Here is an 18309-nt window from a genome sequence, read left to right as displayed (position 1 = left end):
TGACTGCATCATGTTATGGGTATGCTTGTAATTGTTAAGGGCTGGGGAGTTTTTCATGATAAAAATAAACTGAATGGAGCTAAGCACATGCAAAATCCTAGAGGTAAACCTGGTTTAGTCTGCTTTCCACCAGACATTGGGAGATTCATTCACCTTTAAGCAGGACAATAACCTAAAACACAAGGCCAAATCTACACTGGAGTTGCTTACAAAGAAGACAGTGAATGTTCCTGAGTGGCCGAGTTACAGTTTTGACATAAATCTGCTTGAAAATCTATGGCAAGACTTGAAAATGATTGTTTAGGAATGATCAACACCCAATTTGACAGAGCTTGAAGAATTTGGAAAATAATAGAGAAATATCGTACAATCCAGCTGTGCAAAGCTCTTAGAGACTTACGCAGAAAGACTCACAGCTGTAAACGTTGCCAAATGTATTGACTCAGGGGTGTGAATACTTATGTGAATGAGATATTTCTTTATTTCATTTTCAATAAATTTGCTAAACGGTCTAAACATGTTTTCACTTTATTTATTTATTTTACCCTTATTTGACCTGGTAAGTTGACAATGACCTGACAACGACCTGGGGAATAGTTTACATGGGAGAGGAGGGGGATGAATGAGCCAATTGGAACTTATGGGGTATTGTGTGTAGATGGGTGAGGGGAAACATTTATTTAATCAATTTTGAATTCAGGCTATAACACAACAAAGTGGAATAAGTCAAGGGGTATGAATACTTTCTGAAGGCACTTTATCTTAACAGATACCTGAGTGTGTCTGTGGCTTTACATTTCAATCTTTCAAGTGATAATGGCTTTTGACTGCGTCTCCTTCACCTCAAACAAGTGTATGTTTTTATAACAACAACGCAATGTGGCGTATACCAGAGGGGGAGCCAGATTAGCGTCCCAGTGGTTTTTCTTATTGGGGGACACTAACAATAGCCTTCAGTCATGTGGTCACCAAGGCAACGTTCCGGATAGATTTCCGTAATGGCTAGATGAAAGGTTTGGGTCCACTCCACTGTGGGGGGCACTCAATACCAACCAGCTCTGTCAGGTCATAAGACTGACTGCTGCTTCAAAGCCATGGATAAACACTACCCATTTTAAATACAACAAAGCAAAATAATGGCAGATTTCAGCTGACATCATTCACATGGCAGCCGTTTTGTTTTGGCTTTGTTTGCCTTATTACAAATCCAAAGGAGTCACTGTCCAAAATTGTTGAAATTAAAGAAATCGACCTGGAACGTGGATTTTCTTTAGTATGTCATCCAGCTAATTCTCCATAATAACCACAGTCCCGAGTTGGCCTGGGGTCAGATTAGTACAGCAACCCTTTTCAGAAGAAGGAGAAATTAGATTATGCTCTGTGAAGATTAGTCTTTTTTTCTCTCTGACTGTTATCGTTCTGGCCTCGTATCCAGGTCACAGGGAGAACTGTGTGTGCCTGGCTGCACCCTCAGAAGGTCACTGAAAGGACTTTCTTGAGCTCAGAGACTAAATACATATGATTTTGTAGCTAATGAACAGTTGACTGTTGTGGTACGTTCACTCAAATGGAATCTTAGATGTTTTTGTTGGAAATGTAGTCAGCCCTTCTCTGACTAGAATGAACCACATACAGATCAGATACAGTAGGTTTCAACCAGGTAACACTGTGAGAATGTAATAAATATGTGTGAAGTTGCTCAGCTGCAAGTGGTTCAGTTAAAGCAGTTAAACAATAACGAATTTTCCCACCCAAGCTGAGGGATGGGGCTGGAAAAATGTAACTACTCTCAAATTCATAGACAGAGCTATGGATGCAAGGACTGACCATTCATGATATCACAATGATAGTTTTAACCATGTTTTGAGGCTATACATTTACTTTATTTACAAACATTTGAGTCAAACAAGCTCATATTTTGAGTTCTGATGCGGTACGACAGTTGAACTAAGCTCATGAGGCATTTATAAGTTATATTCTTCAAGAATCAATGGGTACATATTATTAATTTATAAGTCCAAAAATGAATGTAGCAACTGCAGATTGCCTTTTTAAACGGTCATTGCCACTGTCATGTTTTTGCTGGAGACCTTCCTTGACCGTGCCCCTCCCAGGTTCGATGTGGAGACGAGGCACGCCTTTGTGGGCGACTACTCTGGTCAGGTGACCATCCTGAAGCTGGAGCAGGACAGCTGTAGTCTGGTCACCACCTTCAAAGGACACACCGGTACTACTACTACACCCCACGTTGCAACACAACACTCGTCCCCTACTATCCCATCCTCCACCAGCCTTAAAACACCAGCTGGGGGGGTTTGCCCTTTTGGGACTACTCCATTGGTTCCATTACGCAGAGGAAGCTAAATAAAGTGCCCCTAAATATTTGAAAGAAAACACAAATACTATTTTAGACCCATGTCTGGAAAAATCATGTAGATTTTCTAAATAGGTCTATTGCCCACTCTGACCGTCCCTTCCGGCCACTCGGTCACCTGCCAGCAGTGACAGAGCTAATGAGCAGTGTGGGATATACACCCCGGAGGACAACCCTCACAGCTATGTTCTGATCTGGGGTCAGTTGTTGTAGCATAGTCAAATCCCATACTTCCTATATTGACAAAAGAGCGTGTGACTGACAACTGCTGACAGCACCACTATTTCAGGCCTGTCTCTTATCAGTAGAGTTACACATTAGGGTTGAATATTTTCCCGGTATTTTACAAATGTTCCATCCCTAGAATAAATCACTTTTCTCCTGGGTAACCTGGTATTTCCCACCAAAACCGGAAGTGTCATTCAAAAGCATTATAAAGCATATAAATGTCTGGATTTTATTAGAGCTTTGATCAGCATGAAAATTCAAACCTGATGCTACCTGAGCCTGATGAACCATATATGAAACACATTTTATGAGCCCAAGCTCAAAAAAGACCAAATGATTGTGCCGTTATCCAATACATATATGATATAGGCGACTGCACATTACGCATGACAGAAAAACATAAAAGCCCATAGATGTAGCTAGCTATATGTTCTCTAGGGTAAATAAATGAAACTAGCTCCAGTAGGCTAATCTTTTTTAGTGTAAACTGTATTACTGTACTGTATTATACTGTATTGTATGGACTGGAATTACGCACAACATTCAAACCATGATAAAGCAGAAGAGAACATGTGATTCTGGTGCAGCACATGCGGACTACAAAGTTACAAGTATAGGCTAGCGAATTTTGATTTTAATTTTCAAATATGATAAGGCCTATTTGTATAATTAGCAGGCTGACTCAATAATACCTTTCATAATATTTCCCCTAATGTTATTAGCCTACCTCCTCTTTCTCTCTCTATTGTTGTTTCATTCCTTCCTCACTTTCAACAGTTAAAGGAAATATGTTTCGTTGTCCTTATCTTCATCATTCTAATGGCGGCCTTGAATAATATTGGATTATTATTAGATGCAGAAGGCTTTCACTTCTCTTCACGAAGATTGAATGGTTATGGGTCTGAATAAATAACTGCTATAGCCTATTGGCTGCTGTATGTAAAATTCTGCAAAAAAGAGCTTGCGTCTCTCTTCTAATAGTATATTGGTATAAGAAATGCTAAAAACAATTATGTCCAGCAAGCTATTCTAGTCTAGCTGTTCCTGCATTGGACACCAAGAGCTAAGGAGTGTTTTTTAAGGAGAGGCCAGCAGAGCACAGGTGGTTGCGTATTGCGCAAGAGACATGAGTATAAGTTAGAAGCAGCTATAAGTTAGAAGCAGATAATACATAATTCATTAGCTCAATATAAGGCTAATACTGCATTGAATTTATTTCCTGAAAGAGGTAGGCTAGGATATATACAATGCATTCGGAAAGTATTCAGACCCCTTGACTTTTTCCACTTTTTGTTGTGTTACAGCCTTATTCTAAAATTGATTAAATTGTGTTTTTTCCACTCATCAATCTACACACAATACCTCATAATGACAAAGCAAAAAACAGGTTTTTAGGATTTTTTGCAAATGTAAATACAGTACCAGTCAAATGTTTGGACACACCTACTCAATCAAGGGTTTTTCTTTATTTTTAATATTTTTTACATTGTAGAATAATAGTGAAGACATCAAAACTATGAAATAACACATATGGAATCATGTAGTAACCAAAAAAGTGTTAAACAAATCAAAATATATTTTCTATTTGAGATTCTTCAAATAGCCACCTTTTGCCAACCAGCTTCATGAGGTAGTCACCTGGAATGCATTTCAATTAACAAGTGTGCCTTGTTAAAAGTTAATTTGTGGAATTTCTTTCCTTCTTAATGCATTTCAGCCAATCTGTTGTGTTGTGACAAGGTAGGGGGGGTATACAGAAGATAGCCCTATCTGGTAAAAGACCAAGTCCATATTACGGCAAGAACAGCTCAAATAAGCAAAGAGAAACAACAGTCCATCATTACTTTAAGACATGAAGGTCAGTCAATACAGACAATTTCAGTAACTTTGAAAGTTTCTTCAAGTGCAGTCGTAAAAACCATCAAGCGCTATGATGAAACTGGCTCTCATGAGGACCGCCACAGGAATGGAACACAAAGAGTTACCTCTGCTGCAGAGGATAAGTTCATTAGCGTTACCAGCCTCAGAAATTGCAGCCCAAATAAGTTAAAGTCACAGACACATCTCAACATCAACTGTTCAGAGGGGAATGTGTGAATCAGGCCTTCATGGTCGAATTGCTTCCTCATCATTAAGCTCGAGGCCCTGGGTCTGAACCCCGGCCTGTGCAACTGGGTCCTAGATTTCCTGACGGGCCGACCCCAGGTGGTGAAGGTAGGAAACAACATCTCCACTTTGCTGATCCTCAACACTGGGACCCAAAAAGGGTGCGTGCTCAGCCCCCTCCTGTACTCCCTGTTCACTCATGACTGCGTGGCCAAGCACGCCTCCAACTCAATCATCAAGTTTGCATACGACACAACAGTAGTAGGCTTGATTACCAACAATGATGAGACCGCCTACAGGGAGGAGGTGAGGGCTCTGGGAGTGTGGTGCCAGGAAAATAACCTCTCACTCAACGTCAACAAAACAAAGGAGATGATCGTGGACTTCACTATCCACATTGACGGGACCGCAGTGGAGAAGGTAGAAAGCTTCAAGTTCCTTGGCGTACACATCAATGACAAACTGAAATGGTCCACCCACGCAGACAGTGTGGTGAAGAAGGCGCAACAGAGCCTCTTCAACCTCAGGAGGCTGAAGAAATGTGGCTTATCACCTAAAACTCTCACAAACGTTTACAGATGCACAATTGAGAGCATCCTGTCGGGCTGTATCACCGCCTGGTACGGCAACTGCACTGCCCGCAACCGCAGGGCTCTCCAGTGGTTGGTGCGGTCTGCCGAACGCATTACCGGGGGCAAACTACCCGCCCTCCAGGACACCTACAGCACCCGATGTCACAGGAAGGCCAAAAAGATAATCAAGGACATCAACCACCCGAGCCACTGCCTGTTCACCCCGCTATCATCCAGAAGGCGAGGTCAGTACAGCTGCATCAAAGCTGGGACAGAGAGAATGAAAAACAGCTTCTATCTCAAGGCCATCAGACTGTTCAATAGCCATCACTAGCACATTAGAGGCTGCTGCTGCCTATTGAAATCACTGGCCACTTTAAGAAATGGAACACTAGTCACTTTAATAATGTTTACATATCTTGCAGTACTCATCTCATATGTATATACTGTATTCTATAATATTCTACTGTATCTTAGGCCATGCCGCTCTGTCATTGCTTGTCCATATATGTATATATTCTTATATTCCATTCCTTACTTAGATTTGTGTGTATTGAGTATATGTTGTGAAATTGTTAGATATTACTTGTTAGATATTACTGTGCTGTCGGAGCTAGAAGCACAAGCATTTCGCTACACCTGCTATAACATCTGCTAAACACGTGTATGTGACAAATTTGATTTGATTTGAAACCACTACTAAAGGACACCAATAAGAAGAAGAGACCTACTTGAGCCAAGAAACACGAGCAATGGACATTAGACCGGTGGAGTCGGACGGCAGAGTGAAGGAAAAGCAGCCAACAAGTGCTAAGCATATGTGGGAACTCCTTCAAAACTGTTGGAAAAGCATTCCAGGTGAAGCTGGTTGAGAGAATGCCAAGAGTGTGGAAAGCTGTCATTAAGGCAAATGGTGGCTATTTGAAGAATCTCAAATATAAAATATATTTTGATTTGTTTAACACCAATTTGGTTACTACATGATTCCATATGTGTTATTTCATAGTTTTGATGTCTTCACTATTATTCTACAATGTAGAAAATAGTAAAAATAAAGAAAAACCCTTGAATGAGTAGGTGTGTCCAAACTGTCCCAATTGCTCAGTTTGGCCGGGAAGCCAGCTTTAGGAAGAGTTTTGGTGCTTCCTATCTTCTTCCATTTAAGAATGATGGAGGCCACTGTGTTCTTGGGGACCTTCAATGCTGCAGAAATGTTTTGGTACCCTCCCCAGATCTGTGCCTCGTCGCAATCCTGTATCGGAGCTCTACAGACAATTCCTTCATTTTTACTTTGTCATTATGGGGTATTGTATGTAGATTGATGAGGAGAAAAAAATGAATTTTATCCATTTTAGAATAAGGTTGTAACTTAACAAAATGTGGACAAAGTCAAGGGGTCTGTTTACTTTCCGAATGCACTGTATAGGGCAATACTTTATATCAATCTAGAACAGGATTATCTATTTTGGATGGAATTTGAATGGAGTTGAGGGAGAGACTGCGAGAGAGTGCTCGCGTGTGCACTGATTTAAAGCAACGATATTTGAGTGATAGGCTGTTTTAAAACTCTGCAGCTGCATAAAAAAATTATATAATCTTTACAATTAACAAACAAGGTGACCCCCGAAAGCGAGATGGAGATGTGTAAATTAGATTACTTTATATTACTGTAGCATAGGCTATGCTGCAGCAAATGTAGGCCTACCTGTCACAAGAAAAAAAGTTACCATGATGAGATGATGGGTCTACATGCATTGTGAACTGTGTTCCATACTGAGATGGGCTGTCTGTCCCCACCCTGAGCGTTGATGATTCATCTTGCAGAGGCCGTAGAGAAGCCAGATTTAGATATTGCATATAATTTAACAGTTCCATTTCACGCCATGCTGTTCATATAAATAATGTATTATAATTTACCGGTTTCTCTCAGTTATTTATCCCGGGAAAAGGGAGTGGTTTTGGGCAGTAAATCTCGGTAACCGGTTCCTGCCATTCAGTCCTATTACACGTTTGCCATTATGCAAATATCTGCCTGTTAAACACACCTGAGCATAAGTATTTCCCTCTGAATTAAACACGAGGGTGCTCAAGCATGGCTTGAGAGATTAATGGTGGTCTATGAAAATATAAACACTTATCCATTTACTCCCCCTACTCTGTTTGTGTTTACATGAGAGTAAACCCCCAGTGGCCTAAAGAGGCATTTCACTTATTTTTTTCAACATTCACTCAATGCGTCGTTGTATTTATGTTTTCAGTTGTCCTGCTTACTGAATGTGTGTACAGTTGAAGTCGGAAGTTTACATACACTTAGGTTGGAGTCATTAAAACTCTTTTTTCAACCACTCCACAAATTTCTTGTTAACAAACTATAGTTTTGGTAAGTCGGATAGGACATCTACTTTGAGCATGACACAAGTAATTTTTCCAACAATTGTTAACAGACAGATTATTTTACTTATAATTCACTGTATCACAATTCCAGTGGGTCAGAAGTTTACATACACTAAGTTGACTGTGCCTTTAAACAGCTTGGAAAATTCCAGTAAATGATGTCATGGCTTTAGAAGCTTCTGATAGGCTGACATCATTTGAGTCAATTGGAGGTGTACCTGTGGATGTATTTCAAGGCCTACCTTCAAACTCAGTGCCTCTTTGCTTGACATCATGGGAAAATCAAAAGAAATCAGCCAAGACCCCAGAAAAAAATTTGTAGACCTCCACAAGTCTGGTTCATCCTTGGGAGCAATTTCCTGAACGCCTGAAGGTACCACGTTCATCTGTACAAACAATAGTATGCAAGTATAAACCCCATGGGACCACGTAGCTGTCATACCGCTCAGGAAGGAGACGCGTTCTGTCTCCTAGGAGATTCATGTACTTTGGTGCGAAAAGTGCAAATCAATCCCAGAACAACGGCAAAGGACCTTGTGAAGATGCTGGAGGAAACAGGTACAAAAGTATCTATATCCACAGTAGAACGAGTCCTATATCGACATAACCTGAAAGGCCGCTCAGCAAGGAAGAAGCCACTGCTCCAAACCTGCCATAAAATAGCCAGACTACGGTTTGCAAGTGCACATGTGGACAAAGATCTTACTTTTTGGAGAAATGTCCTCTGGTCTGATGAAACAAAAATATAACTGTTTGGCTATAATGACCATCGTTATGTTTGGAGGAAAAATGGGGCAGCTTGCAAGCCGAAGAACACCATCCCAACCGTGAAGAACGGGGGTGGCAGCATCATGCTGTGGGGGTGCTTTGCTGCAGGAGGGACTGGTGCACTTCACAAAAGAGATGGCATCATGAGGAAGGAAAATTATGTGGATATATTGAAGTAACATCTCAAGACATCAGTCAGAAAGTTAAAGCTTGTTTGCAAATGGGTCTTCCAAATGGACAATGACCCCAAGCATACTTCCAAAGTTGTGGCAAAATGGCTTAAGGACAACAAAGTCAAGGTATTGGAGTGGCCATCACAAAGCCCTGACCTCAATCCTATAGAAAATGTGTGGGCAGAACTGAAAAAGCGTGTGCGAGCAAGGAGGCCTACAAACCTGACTCAGTTACACCAGCTCTGTCAGGAGGAATGGGCCAAAATTCACCCAACTTATTGTGGGAAGCTTGTGGAAGGCTACCCGAAACGTTTGACCAAGTTAAACAATGTAAAGACAATGCTACCAAATACTAATTGAGTGTATATAAACTTCTGACCCACTGGGCATGTGATGAAATAAATAAAAGCTGAAATAAATCATTCTCTCTACTATTATTCTGACATTTCACATTCTTAAAATAAAGTGGTGATCCTAACTGACCTAAGACAGGGAATTTCTACTGGGATTATATGTCAGGAATTGTGAAAAACTGAGTTTAAATGTATTTGGCTAAGGTGTATGTAAACTTCCGTCTTCAACTGTATGTCATTGGTTTTGTGTTGCGTGTTATGTTTCGAAGGTCAATCCTTGTGTCTTACTCTCTAGCTGCTGCCTGATCAAACTGTCTGTTAGATTAATGGGCTCCCTGGTATTCCATATTCTCAGCAACATTTAAATTGACGAGACATAAGTATAATACTGTATTAATATCACATATATATTTGAATGCCAACCTACACTCTGGGATTAAACTCTAACTGCATCCTCTTGGAACGTGATAGGAATAAATTCACCCCCCAAAAACGGTTGAGAATCCTCTCCCCTCTCAGGCAGCTCAAGTCAGATATATGTTTATTACAAGAAACATCTAACTGACCTTGAACATGAAAAATTATTTCTGGGAAACTGCTGAAATGCTAAAGTTGTAAAATTATGTCATTCTGCTCAGCAAAGGCATCCATTCAAACCGATGATATTCCTAAGCGACTATTACAGGCCAGACTCAAACTTCATTAACTTATTTCGGCAGAAACAGAGGCTTTAGTTATAAGAACACAACAACATAGCCATGAACTCTGGGATAAGTCCGACAGGTTCTTGGCTAATATGCTTAAACATAACAAGGAAAGGTCGGTAATCCACTCTATTAAAAACATTGAAGGTAATTTAGCAACCGATCAAGAAAATATTAATTCCACCTTCAAAGTATTTTATTCCAAACTACACTGAGTATACCAAACATTAGGAACACCTTCCTAATATTGAGTTTTGAGAATGACACAAATGACACAATTTGCCTGGAAAATGAACTTAATCCCCAAAAAACATTTCCACTGCATTTCAGCCCTGCCACAAAAGGACCAGCTGACATGTCAGTGATTCTCTCGTTAGCACAGGTGAGAGTGTTGACGAAGACAAGGCTGGAGATCACTCTGTCATGCTGATTAAGTTAGAATAACAGACTGGAAGCTTTAAAAGGAGTGTGGTGCTTGAAATCATTGTTCTTCCTCTGTTAACCATGGTTACCTGCAAGGAAACACGTGCCGTCATCATTGCTTTGCACAAAAAGGGCTTCATAGGCAAGGATATTGCTGCAAGTATGATTGCACCTAAATCAACCATTTATCGGATCATCAAGAACTTCAAGGAGAGAGGTTCAATTGTTGTGAAGGAGGCTTCAGGGTGCCCAAGAAAGTCCAGCAAGCGCCAGGACCGTCTCCTAAAGTTGATTCAGCTGTGAGATTGGGGCACCACCAGTGCAGAGCTTGCTCAGGAATGGCAGCAGGCAGGTGTGAGTGCATCTGCACGCACAGTGAGGCGAAGACTTTTGGAGGATGGTCTGGTGTCAAGAAGGGCAGCAAAGAAGCCACTTCTCTCCAGGAAAAACATCAGGGACAGACTGATATTCTGCAAAAGGTACAGGGATTGGACTGCTGAGGACTGGGGTAAAGTCATTTTCTCGGATGAATCCCCTTTCCGATTGTATGGGGCATCCGGAAAACACCTTGTACGGAGAAGACAAGGTGAGCGCTACCATCAGTCCTGTGTCATGCCAACAGTAAAGCATCCTGAGACAATTCATGTGTGGGGTTGCTTCTCAGCCAAGGGAGTGGGCTCACTCACAATTTTGCCTAAGAAGCCATGAATAAAGAATGGTACCAACACATCCTCCGAGAGCAACTTCTCCCAACCATTCAAGAACAGTTTGGTGACGACCAATGCCTTTTCCAGCATGATGGAGCACCTTGCCATAAGGCAAAAGTGGCTCTCGGAACAAAACCTCGAAATGTTGGGTCCATGGCCAGGAAACTCCCCAGACCTTAATCCCATTGAGAACTTGAGGTCAATCCTCAAGAGGCGGGTGGAGAAACAAAAACCCACAAATTCTGACAAACTCCAAGCATTGATTATGCAAGAATGGGCTGCCATCAGTCAGGATGTGGCCCAGAAGTTAATTGACAGCATGCCAGGGCAGATTGCAGAGGTATTGAAAAAGAAGGGTCAACACTGCAAATATTGACTCTTTGCATAAACTTAATGTAATTGTCAATAAAAGCCTTTGACACTTATGGAATCCTTGTAATTATACTTCAGTTTACCATAGTAACATCTGACAAAAATATCTCATAACACTGAAGCAGCAAACTTTGTGAAGACCAATACTTGTGTCGTTCTCAAAACTTTTGACCACGACTGTATGCCAGAAAGAGACGTGGATCCCCTCGAAATTAAACGTTTCTTTGATAATCTCCAACTTCCAGCAATATCCTCCCCAGACTGTAACTCCTTAGAGACTGCTAACTACCAACAAATTTCACTCCGCAATTTTGGCAATTCCCTCGGCTAAAGCGCCTGGCCAGGACCGATATCCTATTGAGTTTTATAAACGTACCCTTATTTTCTTAATATTTTCAAATATAGTTTTGCACGTATATTGCTCCAATAACCTTCTGCATACTATGAACACCGCCTTAATCACTCTCCTACTCAAATTAGAAAGACAACAGACTGTAGTAGCTATCATCCAATTTCTTTGATTAACATGGATTTTAAATAATTTGCAAAGCGATAGCCAACAGATTAGAAACGGTTCTTCACAAAATAATACATTCTGATCAAACAGGTTTTATGAAAGGCCAACACTCTTCAGACTACACCAGGCGCCTCTTTGACATCATGCATCTCGCTTCCCAAACCAATATTCCTACCGCAGTAGTGACGTTGGATGCAGAGAAGGCATTTGACAGAGTCAATCTGACCTTCCTGAACTTGGCAATGAAGAAATTTGGTTTTAGTGCAATAACAGTGCCTTAGGAAAGTATTCAGACCCCTTGACTTTTCCCACATTTTGTTAAGTTACAGCCTTATTCTAAAATTGATTTTAAAAATATATATATATCCTCAGCAATCTACACACAATACCCCATAATGACAAAGTGAAAACAGGTTTTTAGAAAATCTTGCAAATGTATACAAAATAAAAAACAGAAACCTTATTTACATAAGTATTCAGACCCTTTGCTATGAGACTCTAAATTGAGCTCAGGTGCATCCTGTTTCCATTGATCATAATTTCTACAACTTGATTGGATTCCTCCTGTGGTAAATTAAATTGATTGGACATGATTTGGAAAGGCACACAGCTGTCTATATAAGGTCCCACAGTTGACAGTGCATGTCAGAGCAAAAGCCAAGCCATGAGGTCGAAGGAATTGTCCCTAGAGCTCCGAGACAAGATTGTGTCGAGGCACAATCTGGGGAAAGGTACCAAAACATTTCTGCAGCATTGAAGGTCCCCAAGAACACGGTGGCCTCCATCATTCTTAAATGGAAGAAGTTTGGAACCACCAAGACTCTTCCTAGAGCTGGCTGCCCGGCCAAACTGAGTAATTGAGGGAGAAGGGCCTTGGTCAGGGAGGTGACCAAGAACCTGATGGTCACTCTGACAGAGCTCCAGAGTTCCTCTGTGGAGTTGGGAGAACCTTCCAGAAGGACAACCATCTCTGCAGCTCTCCACCAATCAGGCCTTTATGGTGGAGAGGCCAGACGGAAGCCACTCCTCAGTAAAAGGCACATGACAGCCCGCTTGGAGTTTGCCAAAAGGCACCTAAAGACTCTCAGACCATGAGAAACAAGATTCTCTGGTCTGATGAAACCAAGATTGAAGTCTTTGGCCTGAATGCCAAGCGTCACGTCTGGAGGAAACCTGGCACCATCCCTATGGTGAAGCATGGTGGTGGCAGCATCATGCTGTGGGGATATTTTTCAGCAGCAGGGACTGGGAGACTGGTCAGGATCGAGGCAAAGATGAACGGAGCAAAGTACAGAGAGATCCTTGATGAAGGACCTCAGACTGGGGCGAAGGTTCACCTTCCAATAGGACAACGACCCTAAGCACACAGCCAAGACAACGCAGGAGTGGGTTTGGGACAAGTCTCTGAATGTCCTTGAGTGGCCCAGCCAGTGTCCGGACTTGAACCCAATCGAACACCTCTGGAGAGACCTGATAATAGCTGTGCAGTGACGCTCCCAATCCAACCTGACAGAGCTTGAGAGGATCTGCAGAGAAGAATGGGAGAAACTCCCCAAGTAAAGGTGTGCCAAGCTTGTAGCGTCATACCCAAGAAGACTTGAGGCTATAATCGCTGCCAAAGGTGCTTCAACAAAGTACTGAGTAAGGGGTCTGAATACTTATGTGAAAGTGATATTTCAGTTTTTTTAACTTCTCTATAGCTCACCAAAGCCTCCATAACTACCAATAATATAATCTCAAATTACTAAAACAGACCAGACAAAGCTGTCCAATGTCTCCACTTTTGTTTAAAACATTTATTGAACCCTTCGCCGCTGCTGTTCGCCAAAATAGCTCAATCATAGGCGTCCAATCCCCAAACATAACTCACAAAATAAGTCTCTACGCTGAAGATATTCTGAAGTTCGTACAAGAACCCGGTCGATCATTAGAACACTTGCTCTCAATAATCAACACATTCTGTAGTATCTCAGGATATCAATACATTTTATTGGGACTCTTTAGCCAAAGATTTCTCCTTCAGATGGTTATCTCAAGGCATTGAATATCTCTGAGTACAAGTACCACACAGGCTAGATAAATTGTTTGAATATAATTTCCCTCAACTATTGAAATCGGTGAAAGAAGATCTCGAGAGATGGAACTCTCTTCCTCTGTCTCTTACCGGTCGTATCAATACAATTAACATTTATATTTTGCCGAAAATAAACTCCCTCTCAATGATCACCCCCCCCACAGAAATGGTTTGATACCCTTAACCATTCTATCTCAAGATTTTATTGGAGACAGAAAAGGCCAGAATTAAACTATATTATTACTACATTACAATACGGTAAGCCCAAAGGCAGACTAGGAGCACCAGACTTACAAAAATATTATTTGGCCTTCCAAATTAATAACATAGCCAAGTGGCTCACTTATCCAAGTGTAAACTCACCTTCCTGGATTGATATAGAAGACTCCTGCGTAAAACCACTTAAGATTCAAGATCTGCCCTATATTTTTCAATCTGTTAAAAAACTACCCTTTTCCAATCCCTTCACATTAAATACACTGGAAGAATGGACAAAAGCCTAAAAAGTAACTAACACAAAACTGTCTCCTTCATTGAACTCTCCTATTTTTTCGAATCCCGATTTTCTAATTGCGGGGAAACCGTTCGAGTTTACTCTATGGAAGAAGAAAGGAATTATGTACATCTACCAGTTACTTTAATTTAAGTACTGAACAAAAATATAAACGCAACATGTAAAGTGTTGATACCATGTTTCATGAGCTAAAATAAAAGATCCCAGAAATGTTCCATGCGCACAAAAAGCTTATTTATCTCAAATTGTGTGCACAAATTTGTTTACATCGCTGTTAGTGAGCATTTCTCCTTTGCCAAGATAATCCATCCACCTGACAGGTGTGGCATATCAAGAAGCTGATTAAATAGCATGATCATTAGGGCCTCCCGAGTGGCGCAGCGGTCTAAGGCACTGCATTGCATTACTTGAGGTGTCACTGCATCCCCGGTTCGATCCCAGGCTGTGTCACAGCTAGCCGTGACCGGGAGACCCATGAGGTGGCGCACAATTGGCCCAGCGTCGTCCAGGTTAGGGCAGGGTTTGGCCGGCCGGGATTTCCTTGTCCCATCGCGCTCTAGCGACTCCTTGTGGCGGGCCGGGTGCCTGCAAGCTGACATCAGTCGCCAGCTGGACGGTGTTTCCTGCGGCTGGCTTCTGGGTTAAACGAGCAGTGTGTCAAGAAGCAGTGCGGCTTGGCAGGGTCGTGTTTCGGAGGACGCATGGCTTTCAACCTCCGCAGCGATGGGACAAGACTGTAACTACTAATTGGATATCACGGAATTGGGGAGAAAAAGGGGTAAATGTACACCCCAAAAAATACAACAGGTGCACTTTGTGCTGGGGACAATAAAAAAAACTCAAAAATGTGCAGTTTTGTCACAACACAATGCCACAGATGTCTCAAGTTTTGAGGGAGCGCACAATTGGCATGCTGACTGCAGAAATGTCCACCAGAGCTGTTGCCAGAGAATTCTTGTTTTAGAGAATTCTGCAGTATGTCCAACTGGCCTCACAACCGCAGACCATGTAACCATGCCAGCCCAGGACCTCCACATTCGGCTTCTTCACCTGCGGGATCGTCTGAGACCAGCCACCCGGTCAGCTGATGAAACTGAGGACTATTTTTGTCTCTAATAAAGCCCTTTTGTGGGGAAAACTCATTCTGATTGGCTGGGCCTGGCCCCCCCATGGCTGCGCCCCTGCCCAGTCATGTGAAATCTATCGATTAGGGCCTAATGAATTTATTTCAATTGACTGATTTCCTTATTTGAACCATAACTCAGTAAAATCGTTGACGTTGTTGCATGTTGCGTTTATATTTTTGTTCAGTATAGTTACAGAAAAGGTTTCATTTGAATAGCTCCTCAAGTGTTCAATACCTACAGATTAAACAGCTACTTAAATCTAAATTGCAATTCAACCCAAAGCAACAACATATCTCAGAGCTAAGCCAATTGCTCTTAGACAACCGGAGTTCAAGAAATACTTCCAAAATGTATAAAACACTGACAGAAGTAGGTGATACTCTATCCTCCCTAGAGAAATGGACCAGCGATTTGGACATCTCCCTTAACAGGGAAACCCAGAAGAAAGTATTTACCAGCGCCCACAGCATCTCATGTAATAAGAAAATAAATCTTATCCAGTACTAAATCCTACATAAATTCCACAATACCTATGGAACTCTGTGGCTGATGGGGCTTGTTGAATCGCTTCTGTGTCCATTCTACCAAAAATACATTCCCGACACTCATCTCCATGCATTCTGGCTTTGTCCCATCATTGAGAATTACTGGAAAAAAGTTCTGAGCATTATCTGTCATCCTCCATATTACTTTTCTTTCATCCCCATCACTCTGTATACTACACTATTTTGATGATGACGACCCCGGTGTTTCTTCTAAGGACAAAAAAACGTTCCTATTGATTTCATTAACGATCTGAAGAAAAGTGATACTGTTGAACTGGAAAAGCAGATCCAATGTTTCAACCATATACTGGCTTAGTTAAAATAAAAATAGGGTTAGTTGCATTTTTACATCTGTTAAATTTGCTATCATATTCATGTTCACAATTTTTCATTTATCAACCCTGTTGAATTTGTTCTGCAATTCTGACAGTCACTTTCGGCCTCTTTCCAAGAAGTAGAAACTCAGTGAGCCCTTTTAGTTTGTTTCTTGTGTTTGTTCTACTTGGTGCAGCCTTGACCAGGTCAAGTTAAAGATCCAGTGGCTAGGAATGTTTGTTACCTCCAGTATGATCTAAAGAATGTGTGTTAAGTGTTCTGCTGTCTCTAGGCAACGTGACGGCACTGTGTTGGGACCCGGCCCAGAGAGTGTTGTTCTCTGGCAGCTCAGATCACTCCATCATCATGTGGGACATCGGGGGACGCAAAGGCACCGCCATAGAACTGCAGGGACACAAGTAAGACTCACACACTGAATGTCAACATAGTCGTCCAATATAGTCTTCAGATGTAATCCCAATGTAGTATTAAAACCCCAATGTATTTATCTGTATGATACAGTCTTAGAAACTGTTGAAATGTCCCTAGTAGTGTCCTTAGGGATGTTTCTGTTAAGTAATTATCCATAACTTTAGGCTTGTACATGCAGTTGGAGAAGGTGTCTGAGTCAACTAAATGGAACACAGAGAGCATGTGTGGATAGAATGTATGAAAGGTAATCATCAAATCAAGCTTTATATACTGCATCCTCGTGTGTGTGTGTGTGTGTGTGTGTGTGTTTTAACCATGCAGTGATAAGATCCAGGGCCTGTGCTATGCGCCACACACACGTCAGCTGATCTCCTGCAGCTCAGATGGAGGCATCGTCATCTGGAACATGGACGTGACCAGACAGGAGGTGAGGGAGAGATGGACTGAAAGGTGGAGGGATGGAGCAGGAGGGAGGAAGAGAAACCTCAAGGCAGTGAGACGGATGGAGGGGTTGTGTGTGAGAGAGAGACCTGAAACAGACCGAGTGGATTTAAACCATAGCCATAGATGCACAGACAGAGAGAATGACAAACTGAATGAAAATTTGAATTTGTATGTACTGAATGCAAATGAGGTGTTCAGTGCCAACATGGCTGATAGTTTGCTGAATGTGTGTAGACTACCTATGGCTTCGTCTGGCTCTAAATGTCGCTCACTTAGGTTATACCTAAGCACTGATTCTGGGTCAGTTTCCTTTATTAACTCCTAATGGTTAAAGGTAGGATTGAGAAAGGGAAAGCTGATTCTAGAGAAGTACTGTATTTAGGGTCTGTTTTCAACCTGTCTATCTGTGTGTTCCCTCAGACCCCAGAGTGGCTGGACAGTGACTCGTGTCAGAAGTGTGAGCAACCATTCTTCTGGAACTTCAAACAGATGTGGGACAGTAAGAAGATTGGCCTGCGCCAGGTACAGTGGGCTCCATACTGTCACTATCACTCTGGGATGTAGTTCACCTATTGTCCACAAGAGGGCAGGATAAGTCCTTAGTTAATGTTATTCCTATAGCAGGGTGAAATGCAGAAAAAACTGCCTGTTTGTGAGACTACGTGAGTGAGATATATGCACATTGTCCTTATCTGCCAGCCGAGTAGGCCCAACCCAAGCCTCAGTATCTCCTCTCCCCCAGCACCACTGCAGGAAGTGTGGGAAGGCTGTGTGTGGAAAGTGCTCTGCCAAGCGCTCCACCATCCCTCTCATGGGCTTCGAGTTCGAGGTGCGGGTGTGTGACAGCTGCCATGAGTCCATCACAGACGAGGAGTGAGTAACACACACACACACACACGACTGTGCACAAAAAGCATTGGTGGTGTGAAGTACTTAAGTAAAAATACACTACATTGCCAAAAGTATGTGGACACCTGTTCGTCGAACATCTCATTCCAAAATCCTGGGCATTAATATGGAGTTGGTTCCCCTTTTGCTGCTATAACAGTCTCCACTCTTCTGGGAAGGCTTTCAACTAGATGTTGGAACATTGCTGTGGGGACTTGCATCCATTCAGCCACAAGAGCATTAGTGAGGTCGGGCACTGATGTTGGGCGATTAGGCCTG

General features: G+C 42.0%; 1 protein-coding gene across 1 annotated transcript in view; it reads left to right on the top strand.

Moving 5' to 3' along the window:
• LOC311143930 (WD repeat and FYVE domain-containing protein 2-like) overlaps window positions 1-18309 on the top strand; it is a 56784-nt gene that overhangs the window by 26347 nt on the left and 12128 nt on the right. The window contains exons 6-10 of the mRNA XM_084179810.1: window positions 2115-2227; window positions 16559-16685; window positions 17020-17125; window positions 17563-17664; window positions 17885-18015. Coding sequence (XP_084035936.1) covers window positions 2115-2227; window positions 16559-16685; window positions 17020-17125; window positions 17563-17664; window positions 17885-18015 — 579 coding nt within the window. The remainder of the gene's footprint in view (window positions 1-2114; window positions 2228-16558; window positions 16686-17019; window positions 17126-17562; window positions 17665-17884; window positions 18016-18309) is intronic.

Source organism: Coregonus lavaretus, assembly GCF_964263955.1.
Source record: "Coregonus lavaretus genome assembly, chromosome: 16".
NCBI lineage: Eukaryota > Metazoa > Chordata > Actinopteri > Salmoniformes > Salmonidae > Coregonus > Coregonus lavaretus.
Note: the sequence above shows the minus strand (reverse complement) of the source record. Positions and strands in the feature narration are given on the sequence as shown.